The sequence below is a fragment of the Petaurus breviceps genome, unplaced genomic scaffold (genome assembly GCF_028583685.1).
Source record: "Petaurus breviceps papuanus isolate PSGF00001 unplaced genomic scaffold, PetGlider_PUasm1.0 90255, whole genome shotgun sequence".
In the NCBI taxonomy this organism is placed as follows: Eukaryota; Metazoa; Chordata; class Mammalia; order Diprotodontia; family Petauridae; genus Petaurus; species Petaurus breviceps.
In genome coordinates, this window is record NW_027187200.1 from 1159907 (window position 1) to 1183267 (window position 23361).

The 23361-nt window shown below is 35.0% G+C and overlaps 1 protein-coding gene and 1 pseudogene across 4 annotated transcripts in view; one reads left to right on the forward strand and one right to left on the reverse strand.

Moving 5' to 3' along the window:
• TAF1B (TATA-box binding protein associated factor, RNA polymerase I subunit B) overlaps nt 1–23361 on the reverse strand; it is a 100727-nt gene that overhangs the window by 49257 nt on the left and 28109 nt on the right. For 3 of the 4 annotated variants that reach the window (XM_069107764.1, XM_069107762.1, XM_069107761.1), the window contains exons 7-8: nt 15861–16017; nt 9890–9989 (exon numbers count right to left, since the gene is read on the reverse strand). In XM_069107764.1, coding sequence (XP_068963865.1) covers nt 9890–9989; nt 15861–16017 — 257 coding nt within the window. The remainder of the gene's footprint in view (nt 1–9889; nt 9990–15860; nt 16018–23361) is intronic. The other variant, XM_069107765.1, reaches the window with a different exon arrangement.
• Nucleotides 7221–8782, forward strand: LOC138176837 (heterogeneous nuclear ribonucleoprotein D-like pseudogene; annotated as a pseudogene).

Below are 23361 nucleotides of genomic sequence, written 5' to 3' on the forward strand. Positions count from 1 at the left end.
TGAAAATTACTGTGGCCAATAAAAATTCCCTCTGGAATTGGAGTCAAGAAACCTAGGCATGAATCTTGGCTATGATACTTACTAGCTATGTGACCACAGGCAAATCACTTCACTTCTTTGCACCTCAGTGTTTTCATCTGTCAAATGGGTCCAAATCCAAAGCTCTATCACCTATGGAATACTTCCTTTCATCACTTTGGAGGGCCAGTTTCCAGTCTGATAGAATTTCCTAAAACTTACATTCCACTGGCAAAGTCTTTAATAACTCTATGCCATGAAGAAGCACTGGAGGAACATGATAAAGGAGATTGGAGATTTTTAAAAAATACTTCTAATAAAGGCACAATAAATACTAGGTTAATGTATAGTATGGTGGCCTATTAAACAATAAATAAATACCACAATATTGTATATTTTCTGCATTAAAAGGGCCAGACAAATCTCAATAATTAGCAGAGGATTTTTAAAAGGTAGTGGTTATAACTTTCTTCCTCACTAGGCTGTCCATTGGCTGTGTGCCACTATACTCAGTAGTTTAAGGCTCCTGTAATCAGAACAAACACCAATGCGCTGGCTTTTGGTTTTGGTGTATTTAGCAACTGCAATGTTGAGAATCTACTTCAAGGTTCCATTTTGCTTGCCCCTTTTACCCTAGGAACCACCACCATATATGATGACATAGCTGTTTTAATAGTAGGGTGTTCTCCAGTTTTAAGAATGAATTATATCAGGGTGGCTAGGTGGCGCACTGAGTAAAGTGCCGGCCCCAGAGTCAGAAGGACCTGAGTTCGGTTCCGGCCTCAGACACTTAACACACACACACACACACACACACACACACACACACACACACACACAACACTAGTTGTGTAACCTTGGGCAAGTTACTTAACCCCAACTGCCCTTCAAAAAGGCAAAAAAAAAAAAATTGGGGGGCGGCCAGGTAGCACAGTGAGTAAGAGCACCGGCCCCAGAGTTGGGATGACCTGGGATTGAATCTGGGCTCAGATACTTACCACCACACCCAGAAATAACTGGCCATGTAACCTTGAGCAAGTTACTTAACCCCAATTGCTTTAAAAAAAAAAAAAGAATGAATGAATTATATCTTTACAAATCATTTGTTTTATAAATAAGTATGCATACAAGAGTCCCTTGGGCTTTTTCAATAGAATCTGGAATGAAATCAATGGCAGAGTAACAATGTAGAAAAATTGGTGCCTCATGAAGTAACTAAAACTATTATTCTTTAAATTCAACAATTATTTATTAAGTTCCTACTACTTAGTGAGAAGTGTGCTCGGGGTGATACATACAAATACAGTTTAGAGAAAAAATAATTTTTGTTCTGATAGGTTACACTAATAAGACCTAAGGTTATAACAGATATGCAAATAAAGTCATATGTAAAGTCTGAGGAAGAAATAACCATTATTCTGGGAAAATCAAGGAAGGCTTAATAGAACAAAAGTAGCATTTGGGCTGAACTTTAATGATTAGGTAGGACTGAAGTGGGGGTAACAAGGCAGAGCCAGGCAGGGAAAACACTGTGAAAAAGATATTAAGGCCAGGACGTAGGAGTATGGATAAGCATATAGTCTGAGTAGTCTAGTCTGGCAAAGTAAATAACAGGGACCCACAAATGGCTTTTAAATATGATGAGATACTTGTTCTAAACAGTTACGAATTGCAGAAAGCATGCCAACCAACATCGATAGGAATTTTCTTATCCTAGAGTTTCCTAAATCAAGAAATAAATGGCAGCTAGGTGGTACAGTGGAGAATATATTGGACCTGGAGTTAGGAAGATCTGAGTTCAAATCTTGATTCAGATACTTAAAAGCTACATGATCCTGGACAACTAACTTAACTTCTGTATGCTTCAGTTTCCTCATCTGTAAAATGTGGACAGCAATAGCACTCTACCTCCTAGAGTTACAAAGAAGATAAATGAGATTTTGTAAAGTACTTTGCAAATTTTAAAATGTTAATAGTCAATAAACATTCACAATAATTTTCTACTATGTGCCAGGCACTGTGCTAAACGCTGGGGATACAAATGCAAATAATTAAGAAAGTTAGTCCTTGCCCTCAACGAGTTTACAATCTAATGAAGGAAGACAACATAAGAAAGGAAGCTAAAAAAAGCTAGGGATAGAATGAGGGTATATTGTGCCATGGAATGATGAAGAAGTCCAAAAGAAGTACATCTGCTGGGAAATGGGAAGAAAATTGTGCTGGAGCTCATGGCTCTGCCCTCCAGTCAGAGGGTCCCAATCATAGTGGAAGAGGGTTATTGATGAGATGTAAGCACCAAGGCTTTTTCTATCTTAAAGGATTTCCCAACCATGAGTTTCCTGAGGTATGAAGGCATGATGCAGCAGCCCAAAGAAGTTCAAAATAGTGCAATTGCTGTATAAACACTACTTATTGTTGTTAGGCAGGAGGTGGTACTATAGATAAAGTGTTGAGATGGAGGCTTGAAGATCTAGTTCAATTCCTGCTTCAGACACTTCAGAGCTGTGTAACTCTGGGTGAATCACCAAACCTCTCTCATCCCCATTTTTCCCATGTATAAAATAGGGATAATAATATTATCTTTCAAAGCTGCTGTGAGGATCAAATAAGATAAAATATACAATGCTTTGTAAACCTTAAGACACTATAATAATAATTATTAATGAAATCACAGGCCCAAACCCTATTCCTTTCCTAACCTATCAATAAATTAATTTCTTCTGTAGGTAAGGTGTTAACTATTGTTGATAAAAAGATGAAAGTTAGCATTTGCTGCTCAGAGTTTTCAATCTGAAGGGAGAGCCAGCAGGTAGATACAGATTACATAAAGAAGCATATACAAAGGAGACAAGGTAACTATGGATGAGAAAAGTACCAGGAGCTGGGTATTAAAGGGGAAGTCTCTGCAGAAGGTGACACCTAAAGTGAATCTTTAAGGAAATCAGGGATTCCAAGAGGCAAAGGCAAGGAGGCAGAGCACGCTAGGCATGGAGTCTTTACAGGAGATGAAACTTCATGTGTAAGACACAGCAAGCAGGCCAATGCAGCTGGATCACCAAGTGTAAAAAGAGCAATGTGTGAGAAAATAAGAAATGTAGAAAGAAACCAGGGTACAAAGAGCTTTAAACATCAAATGAAGAGTTTATATGTGATCCTAACAGCAAAAGGAAACAGCAGGAGTTTTTTAGTTTAATAAGTGATATTGACAGACATGCACTTGAGGAAAATCACCTTTCAATTGTCTGGAAAAATGGATGGGTCATAGACTCTGAAGGGGCCCTCTACCTGGTGGACTATGAGAGAAACTGAGGAGAAACAGCTAACTCTTCTCTTTTGAGACTCTGGAAGCACTTTCTTTCCCTTGGATTTGAAGGAGATGGAGGTGGGAGGGAACCTTGCAAGGGATTTATCTCAATCTTAAAGATACTGGTGGCTACCACCATAGAGCAGCAAAATGCAGATATGAGCTTATCTACACAAACTTGAGTTTCGGGTCACAGATTTCTATTTTCTGTTTCCTTCCTTGAGCACAAGCCAGCCATCAGCAATCTTGAAAAAAGAATCTTCCTAGCCTTAACAGTAATCTCATGTATTTAAGAAGTCAAGTTTCTGAGTTAGGTATCTGCTGCCCAGTGGAAGGTGATACCAGAAACAGCACCACTTCTCAGAGAAGCACCACCACGAGGCTACCACAGCTGAAAGAATGGTTGTAAAACCTGAATCTTGGGAGTTGCTGAGACAGTACAGATCTGAGGTGAAAGTCAAATGTCTATTTTAAATCCCACAAAGTTGTCTTTACTTTTTAGTAGAGTATAATGCATATGACAGATTAATATTTCATGTTTTGTGAATCTTTTGTGTTTTAAGCATTTTTACTAGCACAGTGGTAGTAGTGAAGGAAGTAAAATTGCCGTCCTGTACCTGGTAACATACATATTTTACAATGAAGGGAAGGGACCCTGTTACCTACTTTATGAAGAAATCCTAGAAATGAGCCATATCTAAATTCTGTTGTAGAGATTTCTCAAAGTTACTCCAATCTAGGGGTAACAAGGCAGCAAGACAGAGAAGTCTGATACCCCATCTTAGCTAAGATGAACCATATCTTTGTGAATTCAGAGCAAGGACTCTTCTAGGGGAGAAGCCCTTCTACCCCCAAACCAGGACTTAGATCACATCTGCAAACTAAGAAAGTAAAATGAAAGGGGATTGAGAGAAGAAATTCTTTGATTGTGGCCCTCACAAAGCAAGGGCTGGGTAGAGGAAGGGGAGAGAGTGGCTAACCTTATATTTATATAAGATGGGGTGGGTAGGAGAGAGAAGTAAAGACTGAAAAGGAATGAAAAGGAAATGACATGAAAATGAAAAATGAAAAGGTAAACCTATGGAATTTAGCCAGTCCACTGGAGTTAGTACTATGGTTTTGTGGTGGGAAGAATGTGTATATTTATAAAGGCTAGGATGGAACTGAATTCTGCCTATGGTAGGTGGGTATCAGAGCAAGTGCTTATGCATGACCATGTAAATGAGATTATATTAACTGAAGAGAAGTAAGATAATTCTTGTGTTTTACTGACAAAAATAATGTAGCTGAATATGAGAGAAGAAAAGCTAAATTTAATAGTTATAATTTTGAATACTAGTGAAGTAAATTTACTTACATACAGAAAACAGGCTACAGGATGAATAAAAAGATAAGACTTAGCAATATGTTGTCCATAGGACACACACACTTCATACAGAAAGGCATATGTTAATTTAAAATGAGAAGGTGGGGAAAAATTACTGTGCATAACAGATACTAGAAAGGAATCAAAGTCATGATTTCTCACAAAATAGAATTACAGGTAGACAGCATTAGAAGCAAGAAACATGGCAACCATATTGTGACTGAAGGAAACACTGACAAATTATACTAATGTTAAATATAAACGTACTAAATAGCACTGCCATTAAATTTTTAAAGGAAAAGGTAATGTAATTACATAAGATTCTAAATTTAAAAAGATTAAAAGTGAGAGATTTAATCACTATTTTCAAAATGTAGGCCAACATAAAACAGAAAATCAGTTATATAACTAAATAGAATACTAGAAAAATTAGAATTGATTGCTAAATGGTGAGATTAAATGAATTTACTAGATAATTTTTTTATTTAAATGTTCACGATACTTTTACAAAAACTGATCACACTCTATGGAATAAAAATTTACAAATAAAAGCAAAAAATTTAAATAACATTTTATAGATAATACCATTAGAATGTTAAATGAGAAATGCAATAAATGCATGTCTAAAAAGAAACAAAATTATTGTAAGAATGACTAGATAAATAACAAGATAATAAAACCAATAAAAATGCATCAGAGATGATAATAATAAGCATATAAACATTTATAAGATGCAGTTAAAAGTGTTCTTAAAATGTATTTCTTTGAATGTTTATATTAATAAAAGATCAAAAGAGATAATTAATAAACTGAGTTTTTTAATTAGAAAAAATCAACAAATATAAAATAAGCATCAACAAAGTTACTAAGAACAAAGGAAAATCAACAACTGAAAAAAGTGGGAAAAGAAAACAAAATGCAAGACTTTTTTTTCAAAACACTGATAAAATCTTAAACCATTAGATAATTTAACCAAAAAAGAGAGGAAAATCAAATTGCCAAAATCAAATGTGAAAAGGGACAAATTACAACTGATGAAAAGCTGAAGTATCTAAAGAAAAATATCAGAGAATATTAAGACACTATTTTATGTGCCAAAAAAATGGAAAATGTCATAGTGAAAAATATGAAAAAGATAAAACATAATTGGTATTAACAAAATTGATAATCTAAATAAACCAATAACAGAAAAAATAAATTAAACAGGGCATTAGTGAGCTAGTATATAAACACACATACACAAATAATTCGAGAATACCAATACTATGTAAAAAGTTTTCAAAAAGAGAGCTTTCTATCCAATTGTTTCAATGAAAAAAAAAATATGGTTTTAATCCCCAATTAAGATAGAAGGCAGAAAAAGAAAACTACAGACATCTTCTTGAATTGGTCCAAAAATATTAAATAAAATACTAGCAAGTAATACATAAAAATATATTAAAATTGTACATTATGATCAAGAAAGAGTTATACCACACATGACAGAATATTGTAATACACACACATATAAAATGGGCAAATCTTTCCACCTTTCCCATTTAGAACAGGGGTTAAAAAAGGCTGCACACTACCACTATTATCATTTTACATAGTTCTAGAAATGCTACCTCTATCAAAAGATGAGAGAAGGAAATTAAAAAGAATGAAAAGATCAAAATATTTTTGTGAACACTATGGTGGTTAAATTAGAAAACTGAAGAGAATTCTTAAAAACATTAACTGAAAAAAATAAATTCAGGAGCATAATGGATATAAGATACAAAAATCATCATTTCTATACATCACTAATATAAATCTTTAAAAAGTGCTACAAAGAGAAATACCATTTAAAATACTATTGAAATATAAAAAATGCTTTATAACTTACCAAAATATAGAGAGGAACATATAAAATCAACAACTATTAAATAAATTTTGCAGAAATAGGCAAGACTAAGTAAATGGAGAAATATTTAGCTACTACAGACTAGATAATACAGAAAATATGGTAATATTTTCCAAACTAATCTACAAATTTAATATTATACCGATCAAAATAATTAGACAAAATAATACAGTTCATATGAAAAAACAAAAGGAAAAGAATATCAAGGAGAAATATGAGAAAGAAAACAGAGAAAAGGGGACCTACTTTTCAATTTTACATCTAATATTAAACTGTAAAGAAGTAACCATCAAAACTATCTCATACTAGAGTAAAAAGCAAATTAGTGGAACAGATGAGAACCAGATTGAACCATATTGTATGATGTACAATAAACCTAAGATCACAAAAAATATTAGTTATTCAAGAAAAAAATGCAGGAAAACTGAATAGAAATTTGGTGAAAAAAAAATTGGAATGAATGAATATCTCACATCATGAGCCACAAAAAATTTCTAACATTATCATTGCTCTAAATATTAACTACAAAGGAGGTGGCTCCAAGATGGTAGAGTAGAAGGAAGGAGTACAATGAACTCCACCACTCATGAAAACAAATAAACAAATAAACCTCTCCAAAAATATCTAGAAAAAATACCAGAATCCTGATGGGGAAAGAAAAAGTAAGGAATCACACAGAGAACAGAGGAGAGACTCCACACAATGTGCTATGGCTGCAATTCCCTCTCTGTGCTGCCTGCCCCCATTTGACAAGCCTAACACTGTGGTTCACTGAAGACTCCAAAATTAACATGAGAAAGAACCAGTAGGACAACAGTAAAATGTTTATTGGAGGGGTAAGCTGAAATATGAGTAAAAAACTCTCACTGAAAACCTGTCTCATTTTGCAGAGGTTGTAGACCACACAATTAAAACAGATTCCATCATGGAAAGATCAAAAGGATCTGGATTTGTGTTTTTCAAATAGTTGCCAGTGTCAATAATGTCCTGAAACTTAAAGAATACAAGCTGGATATAAAACTGATAAGACTTCCCAAGAGCTAAAGCTTTAAAGGGAAAGAAGCCCCCACAGAAAGTACTGTCAGCAAACTAAGCCCAGACACATCTGAAGAACAAATCAAAGAATATCTTGGAGCAGTTGGAGAAATTGAGATTACTGAACTTCCTTTGGACATAAAAACAAATGAAAGAATAGGATTATCTTTTATCACATATAGAAATGAAGAACCAATAAAGAAATTATCAGAAAGCAGGTATCATCAGATTGGTTCTGGGAAATGTGAAATCAAAGCTGCCCAACCCAAAAGAGGTATATGGGCAGCAACAACAGAAAGGAGGGAGGGGAGGTACAGCTGGTGGACAAGGTAGAATTAGGGGTCCTGGCTGAGGTCTACAAAGCACTTATAGCAAAGCATCCTGAGGGTCTGGTAATCACCAAAACAATTACCAAGTGTATTAAAACAGATGCAGATGCTACAGCAATCTCTCTTGCAGGATGATGATACTGAATGGAGAGTGGTCTTCTATTGATTCGAGATGACTATTTTGTAAAAGACTTAGGTTAGAGTACATTACACAGGTGTATTCAATTGTACATAGTGGCCAATTTAGTTATCTTGTTTTTCCATTGTCCCTTGCCATCTGTGTTATACAAATGTGAATTTCTGTTTATACAAATTTTATTTGTACAACTTCATGTTAAATGATTCTCAAAAAAAAAAAATTACTTGCAATCATTTAAAAAAAACAAACAACAAGAAAAAAGCCTAGATATGATGAGCAAAATTCATCAAAAGCCCAGGGTAAGAGAGGAGGTGGTGAGCTGGAGGCAGATGCTGGAATGCAAGAGAATGTTAGCATGAAGATGGATGATGGAAGCAGCTAGGACTATATATCCTAAGGACCACAGAATTGCAGAGTTGAAAGTACCATAGCAGCCAATTCATCCAATTCATAACAGAAAAAGAATCTTTGTTACAACATACCTAAGGAGAAGTTATCCAGTCTTAGCTTAAAGATCTATAAATAAAGAAAATCCATTGTCCTTCAAGGCAACCCACTACACTTAAGAAAAGTTCTGTTGTTAAAATTTTTCTTAACATCAAACCTAAATTTGCCTCTCTAAAACTTTTACCTATTATTCTTGGTTTTGTTCTTTGAAATGAAAATAGAATAAATCTAATATTTAATTCTTATTTAACAATCATCTGAGAACAAAACAAACAGAACCAATAAAACTTTTGAAACTTTATCAAATAAGAGGAAGCATGGTATACAGAGCGAAAGAACACTGGTCTAGAAATCAGAAGATCACAGTTTAAGTTTGTTTTTTTTTTTAAGTTTACATCATTCATTTCCACAAGATTTTGAGTTATAAATTTTCTCCCCATTTTCCCCCTACTTACCACCCCAAAACAGCAATCCCACTGAATATCCCCTCCCCCACTCTGTTCTCTCCCATATTTTCCCCCATCTTTCTGAGTTCAAATCTGGCTTCAGACACTTACTATCGTGTTTCCCCGATAACAAGACCTATCCCGAAAATAAGCCCTTCCCTTACTGTGTAAGATTCCTCTAAAATAAGCCCTCCCCCGAAAATAAGCCCTATTGAGATTGCTACTGTAGTGAAGGCGATCCCCTGCGCTACACGCTACATTACAGTACCCTCTGTATGCACCGTCCCCCCCCCCCGGGTGAAACGCATGCCGTGCTCCGAGCTGCATCTAATCAGAGCTGCAGCAGTGAGCGCGTCATCCTGTTCTTTATTGAATTCATTATTGAATAAAGGTACATTTTTTTGTTCACATTTACCTGTTTATTAAAATTGCTGTCAATGTTCATTAAAATAAGCCCTCCCCTGAAAATAAGCCCTCTGGTGTTTTTCTGTCCAAAAAATTTAATAAGACAGTGTCTTATTTTCGGGGAAACACGGTCATTTAATCCAAAGGGCAAGTCATTTAATCCAAAGTTTTCCTCAGTTCTTCCTCATCCAGTAAAATGAGCTGCAGAAAGAAATGGCAAACCACTCCAGTATCTTTGCCAAGAAAACCCCAAATGGGGTCATGAAGAATCAGACATGACTGAAATGACTACATAACAACAAAAAATGGGTAAGAGTCAAACAGAATAGGTAGGTTTAGATGGGCTGTGATCTGTATCACTGAAGAGAAAATACACAATGAGACCACAAATCCCATCGAGTAAAATATCTCACTAAAAAAGAAAAATGAGTCAAGCAAGGAATATAAAGTTATTCAACAGAATGATTTACTATTAGCTCATATTAATTAGTGACCGAAAAAGAGAAAATACTCACCTCAATGGAAAAACATTTTATGTCTTGTCCATATAATTTCATCTCCTCTGGAAAATTCTGGTAAGTGTTTATGTAGGGAATATGACCATCTTCTACAAATCTGAATTTTAAAAACTAGGATGAATCATAAATGAAAGCTACAGGTTTATTTAAAAACTATTTCTTTCTGAAAATCTTTTATTCTGAAAAGTCAAGATAAGAACTAATTGGAATTCTTACTTTACCTACATGCAAACATTTTTAAAGGTAACCTATACCCATATATGACTAATGGAAAAGAAAGATCTATATACCTTTTAATCAACTATATGATTATGAAGACATCTGCTTTAGAAAATTATCTGCAAAACTGTCTATTTCCTTCTCATGTCTTTTTTTTAAGACTAAACATGGTTTCTAAATAGTACACATTTTATACTCCAAACTTAAAACATTCTACTTGTTTTCCCCAAATTATTCCTATATCATTACATCTCAAATTTATTCACCACGCCAGAAGTGAGAAGTTTATAAGCATAAATCAGGAGTGAATATTGCTTCTAATAAAAATGGAAATAAAAGCTAATATTTGCACAGTGCTTTAAGGTTTACACTTAAAAGGCAGCTAGTGGTGGTCTAGTGCCAGGAAAGATCCAAGTTAAAAATCTAGCCTCAGACACTAGATGTGTGACCAGAGACAAGTCACTTAACTTATTTGCCTCAATATCCTCAACTATAAAATAGGGATAATAGCAGCATCCATGCTGCAGGATTGTTGTGAGGATCAAATGAAATAATATTTGTTTAAACAACAACAACAAAGTACTTAGCACAGTGCCTGGTACACAGAAGGTGCTATATACATGCTTATTTCCTCTTTCCTAATCCCCAAAGGTCATGACAGTTATGGGACTAATAGAAGACACTGCATTAAGAGGAACAGAGAAACACATTCTAAATAGACAAAGACACAGAGACAAATATTCAAGAAAGGAAGCAGGTTCAAGGAATGTCCCATTTGCAATCATGACTCAGGCACCAAGGAGAGGAATAGACTCTGGGAATTCAATATGAGAATTTGGCAAAGAGAGAAACAACTTCCAAGCTCTGTAGTGCCTGAAAATGAATTCTCTTTGCCATATGTATAATCTACACATGCACCTCACTACCACTCTACTCTAAGTTTGATCTATTTTTCCCATCTGTGTATTAGGGAAGAAGATGTCACAGGTATATGCTGAGGAATATAATGTTTTATAGGTATTGTTCTTTCTGTGCTATTTGTGCTTAAGTATCTTTGTTAAGAGCTAGTTAATTCTGACCGTTAATGCAAACATACATGAGGGCTCACGATCTACAGTGTTAGGCACGCGGACCATAGGGTTATCCCCTAGAACCCAAGGAAGCAGCTGTCTTCTGGGGACTCCACTAATAAATACAATTGGGGGACACAGTCCTAAAGGGGTATTGCAATGAAAAAGTAAGGAAACAGGTTGGTGTTTGCTATTATCTTCTCGGTCACTTTTTGGTGAGGAAAGGATAATAATATTATCTGTGATTTTCTGTTCTTTGAAATAATCCCTGCTATGAACTGTCTTGAAAAGTATTTCCTCAATGCTTTCACAATTCTGACCCCTGCTGTCCCCAACTCTGGTATAATGGGAGGCTTTGGAGGCCCAGAACTGTTTTATCCTTATTCCTAGAGCCTAGCATAGTGACTTACACAGAGCAGTAGTTTAATACACATTTGGATTGGTTAGATGTCTTCCAAACATATTTTGTTTGGTCTATTGGCTTTTCCTGACATAAGTAATATTAAGATTTTCTCCTAGAGTATAAAAGGGATTGCTATTAAAGTCCAAATGCATTGATTCCACTATAAGAAGAAATTGTCATGAAAATGCTAGCAACTGTTTCATTTATGACTATTTATTGTCCTTCCAGCTTCATCTATAAATTATGCTACTGATATAATCTGGTTTAGCTGTGTCTCATGACAAGTTTTCTGAAGAATCATTTTCTCCTCTACTACTTTCTGTGGGTCTATTTTAGTTCATAATATTTAACTATTCTTCTCCATAATGTTTATCAAATTAGTTTATACTGCAAATAATGTTAGTCCCAAATGACATGGCTTTTCTCTTGGCAAAGATATCATAAGCATTTGCTGACTAAAGTGGCTTAGCTGAAAGCCCAATAATAATGGACTATTGTGGTCTTCTTTTTTGTGGTAATTAGTTTATATCATGTAGAATTCTCTATATCATGTATAATTGTTCATAGAGTCAAAGTTTTTATACTGATACATTTTTCACTTTCTGGAGTCAAAAGTTCATTTGCACAGTCTGAGAAAGATCTATTATAATTATTTTCATATCTTTCTTGTAGCTTGGTGTTCATTTTTTGCTTTTGCTCTAAACAATCAATTTTCCAATTGCCCATAGATAGTTGATTCTGAAATAATACTCACACCACACAGGAAATAACTAGATGTATTAGGGACTCAGATAAGCAAACGTTATACTAGAAGACATGTACACACACCTATCTTTGTATATGTATTTATATGTCTGTGAGGATATGTATGTGTATACATAATGTGTCAATTAACATACAGGCAGACATGTTTTATACAAACATATATACACACACATGCTCATATAGGGGGACATTTTCCTTGCCAAGACAAACCTCTCAATGATTACAATTGACTCTGTATCCCCACCATTTTCCTTCAAAGGCTGCACCAACCATTATCCCAATACTCCCTAAAGTTCAATCTCTACTATCTGTTGGTTCCTTCCCTGCTGTCTATAAACACACTCATGTATACCCTTATCCTTAAAAAATACTGACTCAAGCGTTCCCATTAGCTATTGCTTTATGTCTCTCCTCAGCTAAATTTCCTGAGCAAGTCATCTGTACTTGGTACCTTCACTTCCTTCCCTCTCACTCAGTTTCAAACTTTCTGCAATCTGGCTTCTGCCCTCATCTCATCATTCAACTGAAACTGCTCTCTCCAAAGTTACAAATGATTTCTTAAGTGCTAAACTGAATGGCCTTTTCTCAGTTCTCATTATTTTTTTTCTACCTTTCTGATGCCTCTGACAATGCTGATCACTCACTTGGATATTCGATCTCCTCTCTAGAGTTTAAATGGCACTGTTTTCCATCCATCTAGAGAAGGGGTTCTCAAACTTTTTGTTCTCTGTACCCCTTTACTGAAACATTACTTAAAAATTATTAAGATCCTACAAAATAACTTGCTTATGTACGTTATTTTTGTTGTTATTTATCATATTAGAAATTAAAATTTCTTAGTATTATTGTGAAAAAGACTTTTGAACTCAAGGATCCTGTGAAAAGGTCTTAAAAGACCCTCAGAAGTCCCTAGACCACACTTTAAGAACTACTGATCTATAGAATATGTGAAATATTTGGGAGTATATAAATCAAGACAAACCCAGGAACTATACGAATAAAACTATAAAATATTCTTTACAGAAATCAAGATAGCTATAGGTAATTGGAGAAATAATAAATGCTTATGGGTAGTTCATGCTAATATAATAAAAATAAAAATATTACCTAAATTAGTTTACTTATTCAGTACTGTTCCAAACTACCAAAGAATTATTTTACAGATCTAGGAAATAAAAGAATGAAATTCAACTGGAAGAATGAAAAGTCAAGAATCTCAAGTGAAATAATTTTAAAAATTGGGAAAAAAGGGAACTACAAGTAACAGATATAGAACTATACTACAAAGTATAGTATATAAAGTACAGCTCAAACTATTTGGGACTATTTAAATATAGAGACACTTATTAGCAGAACAGATAAAGTACACAATATACAAAAGCAAATAAGCACAGTGGCATAACACTCAATTATCCTAAAGCCCCCAGTTACTAAAATAAGAACTCACTAACAAAAAATGCTAAGAAACATGAATAGCAGTCCAAGAGAAATTAGATATAAACTAACATCTCACATCGTATACCAAGATACTCCAAATGGATACAGGACATAGATATAAAAGGCCATATTACAAATGGAGTGAGGAAGAAATTACTTGTTAGATCTATGGATAGGGAAAGAGTCCATGACCCAACATCACAGAAGGTAAATGGATAACTCAGATTACATAAAATTAAGAAGGTTTTGCAAAAACAAAACCAGTGCAGCTATAAAGGAAAAAATCATTACAGCAAGTTTCTCTGATAAAGGTCTAATAACCAAGTTATATAAGGAAGTGATCCAGATTTATAAAAATGAGAGACATTCCTTGACTGATAAATAGTGAAATGTTATGAATAGGCAAAAGAAATCCAAGCTATCAATAATCATATGAAAATATGTTCCATATCAATAGTAATCAGAGAAATAAAATTTAAAGCAACTCAGTTTCTATTTCACTCCCATCAGACTGTCAAAGATGACAAAAGTGGAAAATGACAGTTGCTGCCAAGAAGTAAGAGCAAAATAGGGATGTTAATGCATGATTAGTAGAACAACATGGTGTGAACTGGTCCAGCTATTCTGAAAAAGCAATTTGGAACTATGCACAGAAAGCCATTAAACTGTGCACAATCTTTGACCTCTAATACAACTAAAGACATGTCCAAAGAGACAGAAGGCAATAGAGAAGTACATACTGGGTGCAAGTGGTCTGCAATAAATAACTAATGAGGAACTGAGTTCTTTGAGAAGATGCACAATAGGAAGAGATATGAAAAGAATATGAAAAGAATGACTATAAAAAAGATATGAAAAGAATAACTATACAAAGTTATCAGTCAATAAAGAAACATTAAAATATATGTGAAATAACACAAAACTGCTATCAACATGAGACAAGAAGACCAACGTTATAGGCAACTCTTCCTCTGAAACTGTTCTGGATTCTGTGCTTGGGGTCTAAACTGGACCTTATCTTTTGACTATGGAAGTGAGTGTTCTAATATGATTGCAGGGTGGGGTAAGAGAGCCATCTGAGGCTTGAGGCAGAATAATGTATTTCTGGGGATACATAACTAGTTTTTGCTGTATCTATATGTATTTATTTATGTGTCTCTTTTCTGTGTGTGTTCCTGTGGAGAATCTCATATGGTGGACCATAGTTAATAGCACTGTAGACTTGGATTAAGGAAGATTTGAGCTCTAATCTGCACCCAGATATTTACTGAACTAGCTGTGTGACCTTGGGCAAGTTACTTAACCTCCCTGATCTATTTATTCTCTCATCTGTAAAACAGGAACAATAACAGCAACTACCTCACAGGGTGGTGAGGATAATATATGTAAAACACATAATAAACCTTAAAGTGCTACTTTGGTGTAATTATTACTGTTGTTGTTATTATTATATTGAAATAGGTCTTGGTCCTCAAAAAAAATCTTGATTTTTCTAAGGCAAGGTAGTAACATGTTATGATATTTGGTATGTCTAATACTTAAAGAGGCACTCCTACACATAATTCTGCAATCTGCTCATCAACAATAAAAACCTGCATGTTTTTTGAAAAATGTAAAAGTTGATTATAATTCAGTTTTCTCAATATTATTTTCACTTTCATCCCTGAAATATATGACAACTTATTTATACTTTTTTTAGTTACTAATAATTACATAGGAAATATTAAGATCATTTGCTCATTTTTTCTCTTATAAATTAAGATACTTAATAATATTACTTAGCTGCATAAGTGGCACTTATAATCTTCAAAGAACTTTAAATACATTAGTTAATTAATCTTTCAAACATGCCTATAAGGTAACTATGATTATTTCCACTATACAACCAAAGGATAGTTACTACTGTAGGAGTTAAGCTTCAGATTTAGAACTTAGGCCTCACTATCTCTTAGTCATTCATTCATACTGTCTCTAAGATAAAATCGAAATGTGCAATTATTACCCTCCCTCCAATTATTGCTATTACTTGCAATACCAAGAATTTGTTTTTTTCTTCTCTGAATATTCATCTTACCTTAAAAGATCTGAAAGAGTAATTGTTTCCCTCTGCCAAAGTAATGACATATAACAGAATGCAAGTGTCATTGGCACAGTCATCTTTAAAATTCCTTTTTCCTTCTGCCTTGAGTATTCAACTCCATCAACTGATCCAGAACATAGAGAGGTAGTTTCTTTGAAGAGGGAAAAAATAAGAGACTTTTTTTAAAACTCAAGTTATTATGTTGCACAGCAAAAGAAGAAATATATTAGCAATATTTCCTGTCAGTACTTTACATTAGGATCTTTTTTTTTTTTTTTGCTTTTTGGAGGGGGGAGGGCAGGGCAATTCGGGTTAAATGACTTGCCCACAGTCACATGGTTAGTAAGTGTTAAGTGTCAGAGGCCAGATTTGAACTCAGGTGCTCCTGACTCTAGGGCCAGTGCTCTATTAACTGCGCCACCCAGCTGCCCCCATTAGGATCTTAAATGAAAAAGTGCATTTCATTTGCCAAGGACAATAATCTAGGACTCATCATTAGAATTAACAGCTATGGATAAACAACCCAATATTAGTTTAAAAAGTAACAATGATTCTAGGATGCATAAGTAGGAGATTCAAAAAGATCACACCACAAAAAATTTTTTAAAAGAACAGAAGGACTAAATAAAATGAATATTTTTCCAAAAAAAAAAAAAAAAAGAAAGGACAAGGGATTATGTTTCATATCTATGGCTAGGGGGAGAATTCTTAACCAAACATAAAAGAAAAGATCATAAAATATGACTACGAATGCATGAACTTGAAAAGTTCTGGTAAAAGTCTGATACCCAAAATAGATATGTATTTGACACAACTTTATAACACTAAGAGCCATTCCATAATAGATAATTGTTCAAAAAAATAGGAACAGAAAAACTCTTTTGGTTCTATAAAATTTTTCTTTTATTCTGAAGTTAACACTAAATAAAATGAGTGTTTCCACATACAAAGTAGAACAAAAGAGGATTGTAAATGAAATTTAAAATTTCTATTACATAAAATTCCTTTTCTTTTTAAGTATATAATAAATCCAACATGTGATACTCAAGGTTGTCCTGATTGGCTTGTGTTTCCTTCTGGACATCCTTCTATTGTCTTGAGTAGATCTTTGTTTAAAAAAAAAAAACTTTAATTCCGTTTTGGAAGGTAAACTAGTCCCTTTCTCCTTCACAACTCCCTCCCCCAAAATAGGAAAAGAAAATGAAAAACATAACTCTTTAACAAATATGCATAGCCAAGCAATACATATTCGCCCATTGGCCATATCTGAAAATGTCTGTTTTGATCTGCTGTTAGAGTACATTAACCCATTAGGAAGTGCCTAGAAGGCTATTTCACCAATCCTCTGAAATTGTGGTTGATCAACACACTGATCTGAGTTCTTAAGTCTTCCAAAATTGTTTTGTTATTATAGTAGCTAAGTGGTATAGTGGATAGACTTCGAGTCAGGAAGACCTGGGCTCAAATCCAACCTTATTATATACTACTCCCCTTTCCATATTGATTAGTTCAGTAAATGGCCTTTTTGCTTTTCTTCACAGTTTTCCACCTCTGTTCCTTTGTGCTAGGTGTCCTCCATTCCTACAATGCACTCCCTCCTCATTAATGGCTTTTAGAATACTTTATATGTTTGTGTTATCTCCTGACAGAACAGAAACTCCTTAAAGGCAGACAATGTTTAGTTTTTGTTTTTAAATTCCTAGAGGATGCTTAATAAATGCTTGTTGATTGGCTGGTAGCTCTTTAAGTGCTATCATTTACATCTAGTAATGTATATTCTTTTTGTTTTTCTTTTCTCATTCTGTCACTTTATAAAGTATTCCATGTTTCTCTGAATTTCTCTTATTTATTCTAATAGTATAGTAATATACTGTTACATCTATAATCAAAATTCTACAATTTGTTTAGTTCTCCTTAATTGAAGGGAATCTATTTTATTTCCTTTTTTCTTCAGAAAAAGAATACTACCACAACTATTTTGTTATAGATAAGACCTTTCTGCTACTGATCTTGGAGAATATATCCCCAACTACTTCTCCATCCCCAGCCCCCATTACCTAGTATTCTATATGTACTTATTATGTACATGTCTCTCCTGATAGAATGTAAACTCTTACAGAGCAAGAACTATTTCATTTTTCCCTTTGTATATCCTGTACCTAGCACACTGTCTACAAAATAGACACTTAATACATATTTTTGGTTGGCTGACTAATTAGATGGATTGTTAGATTAAAGGGTATGAAGAGTTTAATGATTTGTGTAATTCCAAACTGACTACCAGAATCACTGGGCAATTCACAGTTCTATCTTCGGTGTATTATTGTTTCTGTCTTACCCCTGATGTTTACTGTTTCTTTTTTTACCCATTTGATGAGTATGAGGTAAAACTTCAAAATTATTTTAATTTGCTTTCTCTTATTAGTGATTTGAATGGAGCTGTTAAATCATTTGATTTTTTTTTCCCTTTTAAAATCTGTTAATTCCTAGGGTGCCTATCACTTAAGGAATAGATAAACAAATCATATATATGAAAGTAATAGAATATTATTGTACCATTAAGAAATGATGAAAGGAATGGACTTGAGAAATGTAGGAAGATTTGTATGAAGTGAGGAGAACTCAAAGAACAATTTATATAATAATAGGTAGCATTTATATAGTGCTTAAAGGTATGTAAAATGCTTTATATGTTATATAATTTTGGTTCTCATAATTATTCTGTGAGGTAGATGCTATTAATATCCTCATTTTACAGACCAGGAAACAGAGGAAGAGAAGTTAAGTGACTTTTCCAGGTTCACACAAATCCACTAAATGCCATCCTTTTCAGTAACTCATCGTCCAACAAGACTAAATCAATTTTGAAATTCATTCCTCCTCAGTATCCCCCCACCCCCCAAATACCCCAAAATACAGTCCTGGCCCTTAAGGAGCTCACAATCTAATGGGGAAGATCATTTATACACAGCTTTATACAAAACAGGCTGTGTTGCAGGACAAATAGCAAATTATCAATAGAGGAAAGGTACTAGAATTAAGAAGGTTTAGGAAAGTCTTCCTGAGGAGGTGGGATTTTAGCTAGGATTTGAAGGAAACCAAGGTAAGCCAGAAGGCAAAGATAAGAAGGAAGAGATATTGGACTCAGCCACTGTCAGCCAGCTAGAAAGCTCTACTGGGGTTTAGAACTGAAGGTTCCCCTTTGCGCTAGCATTCCTACCCTGGGTTTTGGATTTGACTAGAAAAGTTTAAGTTGCTATGGTAGCTAGACACTCCTCACTTTGATCTTTCCTTATCCCCTGGTTTCTTCCCTATTGACTGCAAATATGCCCAGGTCTCCTGATTCTTTAAAAAATAAAATAAAAAACCTTTTAACTGACCCCACCATTACCTCAAGTTTTCATCCTATTATTCTCTCTCACATACGATTTACTAAAAATAGTCATATGAACTTATGCTTTCATTCCTTACCTACCATTCATTCCTACTCCGTCCTCTTTCTACCTTACAATCTGGCTTCCTATGTCACCACTCAATGAAACTGTTCTCTCCAAGGTTACAAATGGTCTCAACTCATAAGTCCAGTTGGTCTTGGGCGCATTCCTCATCGTACCTGACACTGCTAACCACATCCTTCCTATATACAATCTCCTCTATTAGCTTTCTTTGACCCTAATCTCTGTGGGTTTTCCCACCTTTCTAACCACTCCTTAGTTTCTTCCACTAGATCATCGTTCATATAGTCAGTGTTCATTAATGACAGACCCCCCACGGTTCTGTTCTGGGTCTTTTTCTCTTCTCTCTCTAGCGTTTTCAGCCATCGCACAAGCTCCCACAAGTTCGATCACCGTGTCTATAGAGATGACTCCAAATCACTTCTCTGCGATACTCCTCCCAAATATCCCATTAGCATCTTATTTCTAACATATCAAAAATCGAATTCATTCTTTCCATCCAAAACCAACATTCCCACAACTTCCTTATTTTTACAGGAGTGACAAAATTATTCTTTCAGAACCTCAGGCCTATTAGCTCAGTCACTGAAGTTTCTTACTACCTTATTCCCCCCATATTCAATTAATTGCCAAGTCTTGTCAATTCTACCTCCACAAAATGTCATATTTTTCCAAACCTACTTCTCTTTTCAATTTCCCTATTTCTTTTGAGACTACCCCCATTCTTCCAGTATTCCAGGTTCAAAACCTCTTTATAATGCTCAATTTCTCATTCTCAAGATACCCTGCCTATAAGATCTGTTGACAAATCTTGTCCTTTCTTTCTTCACAACATTTTGTAAACAAATTCTCTCTCTTCTCTCTACTCACACAGTCACCATCTGACTTCAGGCCTTTATCACTTGTCAATGGAACATTACAACAGCATCTTATTTGATTTCCCTACTTCAATCTTCTCCCCACTCCACTCTATCCTAAGTACTACTGTTAAAGTGATTTTCCTTAAACACCAATTTGACCATGTCACTGCAATACCCAGGAATTTCTACTGGTTCCCTAATTGCTTTTAGAATAAAATGCAGAGAGTCTCAAAAGGCTTAGTGTACTTTAAAGCTTTAATAACTTCAAAGGTATAAATGCTTCAAGTTCTAAAAAAAAGCTTTAAGCTTAATTATTTAAATTTCTCTTTTACCTATTTAGTTTTGTGAATTTCATATAACAGAATTGATTATTTTTTCTAGTTCCTCATAAAACTATGATCTTAAATCTAGGATGACAAATTCAATCCTATCAGTCACTGAGAAGAAGCTGATAAAAGTTTTTACAAAGTTTGAAAACTGACTAGGGTGATGAATAAATAGCATAAGATGGTGGTCATGTTAAATTTTAATAATAAATATATTAATATCTTAAAATTTAAATAACCTTTCAAATATCAGGTTTTGTAAGTTTGTAGCATTTATACTTCTGAAGTTATTTAAGTTTAAAACTACACTAAAACCTTTGGAACACCTTGAATACACTCTTCTATTTAGTTTTTAAGCTTTTCATAACTTGTCCCCAACCTATCTCCCCACTCAACACCCACTCTGTGGTCCAGTCAAATTGGTCTTGTCGTAATTTCTCACACAGGACACTTTACCTTCCATCTCTTCGACTCTGTGCCAGCCATGGAATGCACTCCCTTCTTACCTCCATTTAACAGGATCCCTCTCTTCCTTCAAGATGCAGTTTAAGCTCCATCATCTAACATAAAGCTCTTCCTGATCCTTCTCAACAGTAATCTTTCCCCCTCCCTCTCTAACTAAACTGCATTTAACTACTTTATATTTATTCTTTAAATGTATCCCATACATACTCAGAAATGTATTTCTTTTCTCCCATGCTTGAACAGAAGCTCCTTCAAAATAGGAACTGTTGCCTTCTTTGTATTTATATTCCCAGCACCTAGAAAAGTAGTTGGCATACAGCAGGCACTTAACAATTGCTTGTTGCTTGCTTAATCTTTCCTCTCTTTCCCCTCACATAGCCACTACTCTACTTCTGAAGCTCTTTAGCTTTAGAGCTCTAGCTCTGAATACTGTAATAGCTTCCTAATTAGTATCACTGCTTCCAGCCTCCCTCTTCTCCAATTTAACCTACATACAGCTGTCAATACCATACTCAAAAACCTTCAGTAGCTTCTCGCTGCTTCTAGGATAAAAGACAAACCCCTCAATCTGGTACTTCAATTGCTCTACAATCTGGCTTCCACCTCTCTTTTGATGCTTATTTTATTCTAATCCTTTTCATATTCTCTATGTTCCAGACAAATCAAACAACAAATACTCATTTATTTAGCACCTATTATATGTTAGAGGCAGCCACTGCACAGTGAACTGAACTAGACTTGGTGTCAAGGAGGCCTGGGTTCAAGTCCTACCTCTGATACAGAGGTTGTGTGACCTTGCGTAAGTCATTTAACTTCTCCGTACCCAAGGCAACACTTAATATAAGTTGAAAAGCAAATGTCAATCAGCATTAGTAAAAGGAATTTCCTCACCAATAATCCTCATTACCAATGAAATCACTGCTCTGATACAAAATAAAATAAAATAAAAGTGCCGGCCTACATTTTATCACAGGAGACATAAATACAAATAAAAGTGTATACAAAAATCATACAAGGTAATTCTTAAAGGCAGTTTAGGTGGTGCTATGCATAAAGCGCAGGGCCTGGAGTCAGGAAGATCTAACTTCAAATTCAGCCTCAGACACTTACTAGCTGTGTGATCCTAGGCAAGACACTCAACCCCTATTTGCCTCAGTTCCTCATATGTAAAATGAGGACACGCTGAAGAAGGAAATGACAAACCACTCCAGTATTTTTGCCAAGAAGAGTCATGTAGAATCAAACACAACTGAACAGCTGAACAAAAAATTCTCAGGGGGAAGCACAATTACCTGGAAGAATTAGGAAAGACCTTTGAAGGAAACTACATATTTTCAAACATGAAGGTCAGGAAGAAGCACAGTCCAGGGATGGTGCCAGCCCTTGAAAATGCATAGAGACATGTGTGAGGATGAATAGCAATGAGGTAGGTTTAGCTGGAACATTTAGTGCATGGAAGTGAACATTACATCTTAAATCTGAAAAGGTAGGCTGAGGTTAAATTGTAAAGGACTTTAAATGTCAAAGAGAGAAGTCTGTATTTGATTGTAGAGGTAATTCTACAATTCCACAGGGAATTATACTCCCTATAACAACTGGAATTTACTAATCAGGAGAACAATAAGGTCAGACCTGGGCTTTAGGAAAATCATTTTAGCAACTATCTGGAAAATGGATTAGAGAGAGAAGAGGGACCTGAGGCACAAAGGGCAATGAAAAGGTTACTACAATAATCTGTCATATTATATAACCTATCTCTCGAACTTGATATTCCATCTTTGATCTCAGTTAAGTGTGCACAAGAGGCTGACTCCTTTCTAAGATTGCTCTCCCTTCTGGGAATAATAAAGAGACCTAGAATGCTCCACTTCTTTCATAATATCACTAGCTTTCTTCAAGGATCCAATCATTTGACAGCTCCTATTCGAAGCCTTTACTTATTTCCCTTTTCTTAGTGTTCACTCTCCTAAAATTCAACTGTATTTACTGCTACATCCCTTACAAGACTGAGCACAAGGACACCTCCATATCCCAGTGCCTATAACAACCAGGTGCATAAGAAATATTTGTCGGGGGATGAAGCCAAGATGGTAGAGTAGAAACAAGACTTCCGTGCGGCTGCCGCTTCCACCTCCTCCAATTCATGTGAAAAATGACTAAACAAATTTTGGAGCTACAGAACCCACAAAATGACAAAGAGAAGCTAACCTCCTGCTGAAGAAAGCCCAGCAGGCTGGCAGGAAGGGGCCAGCACAGTGCTCTGGGAGCTAAGCTCAGCCCCATGTGAGCCCAATGTTTTAGCTTCAGAGAGGCCACAACCAGCCTCCAGCTGGAGGGACTTCAGATCACCAGAAGCTATGGCAGTTTACGGAATTATCAACCCATAGAT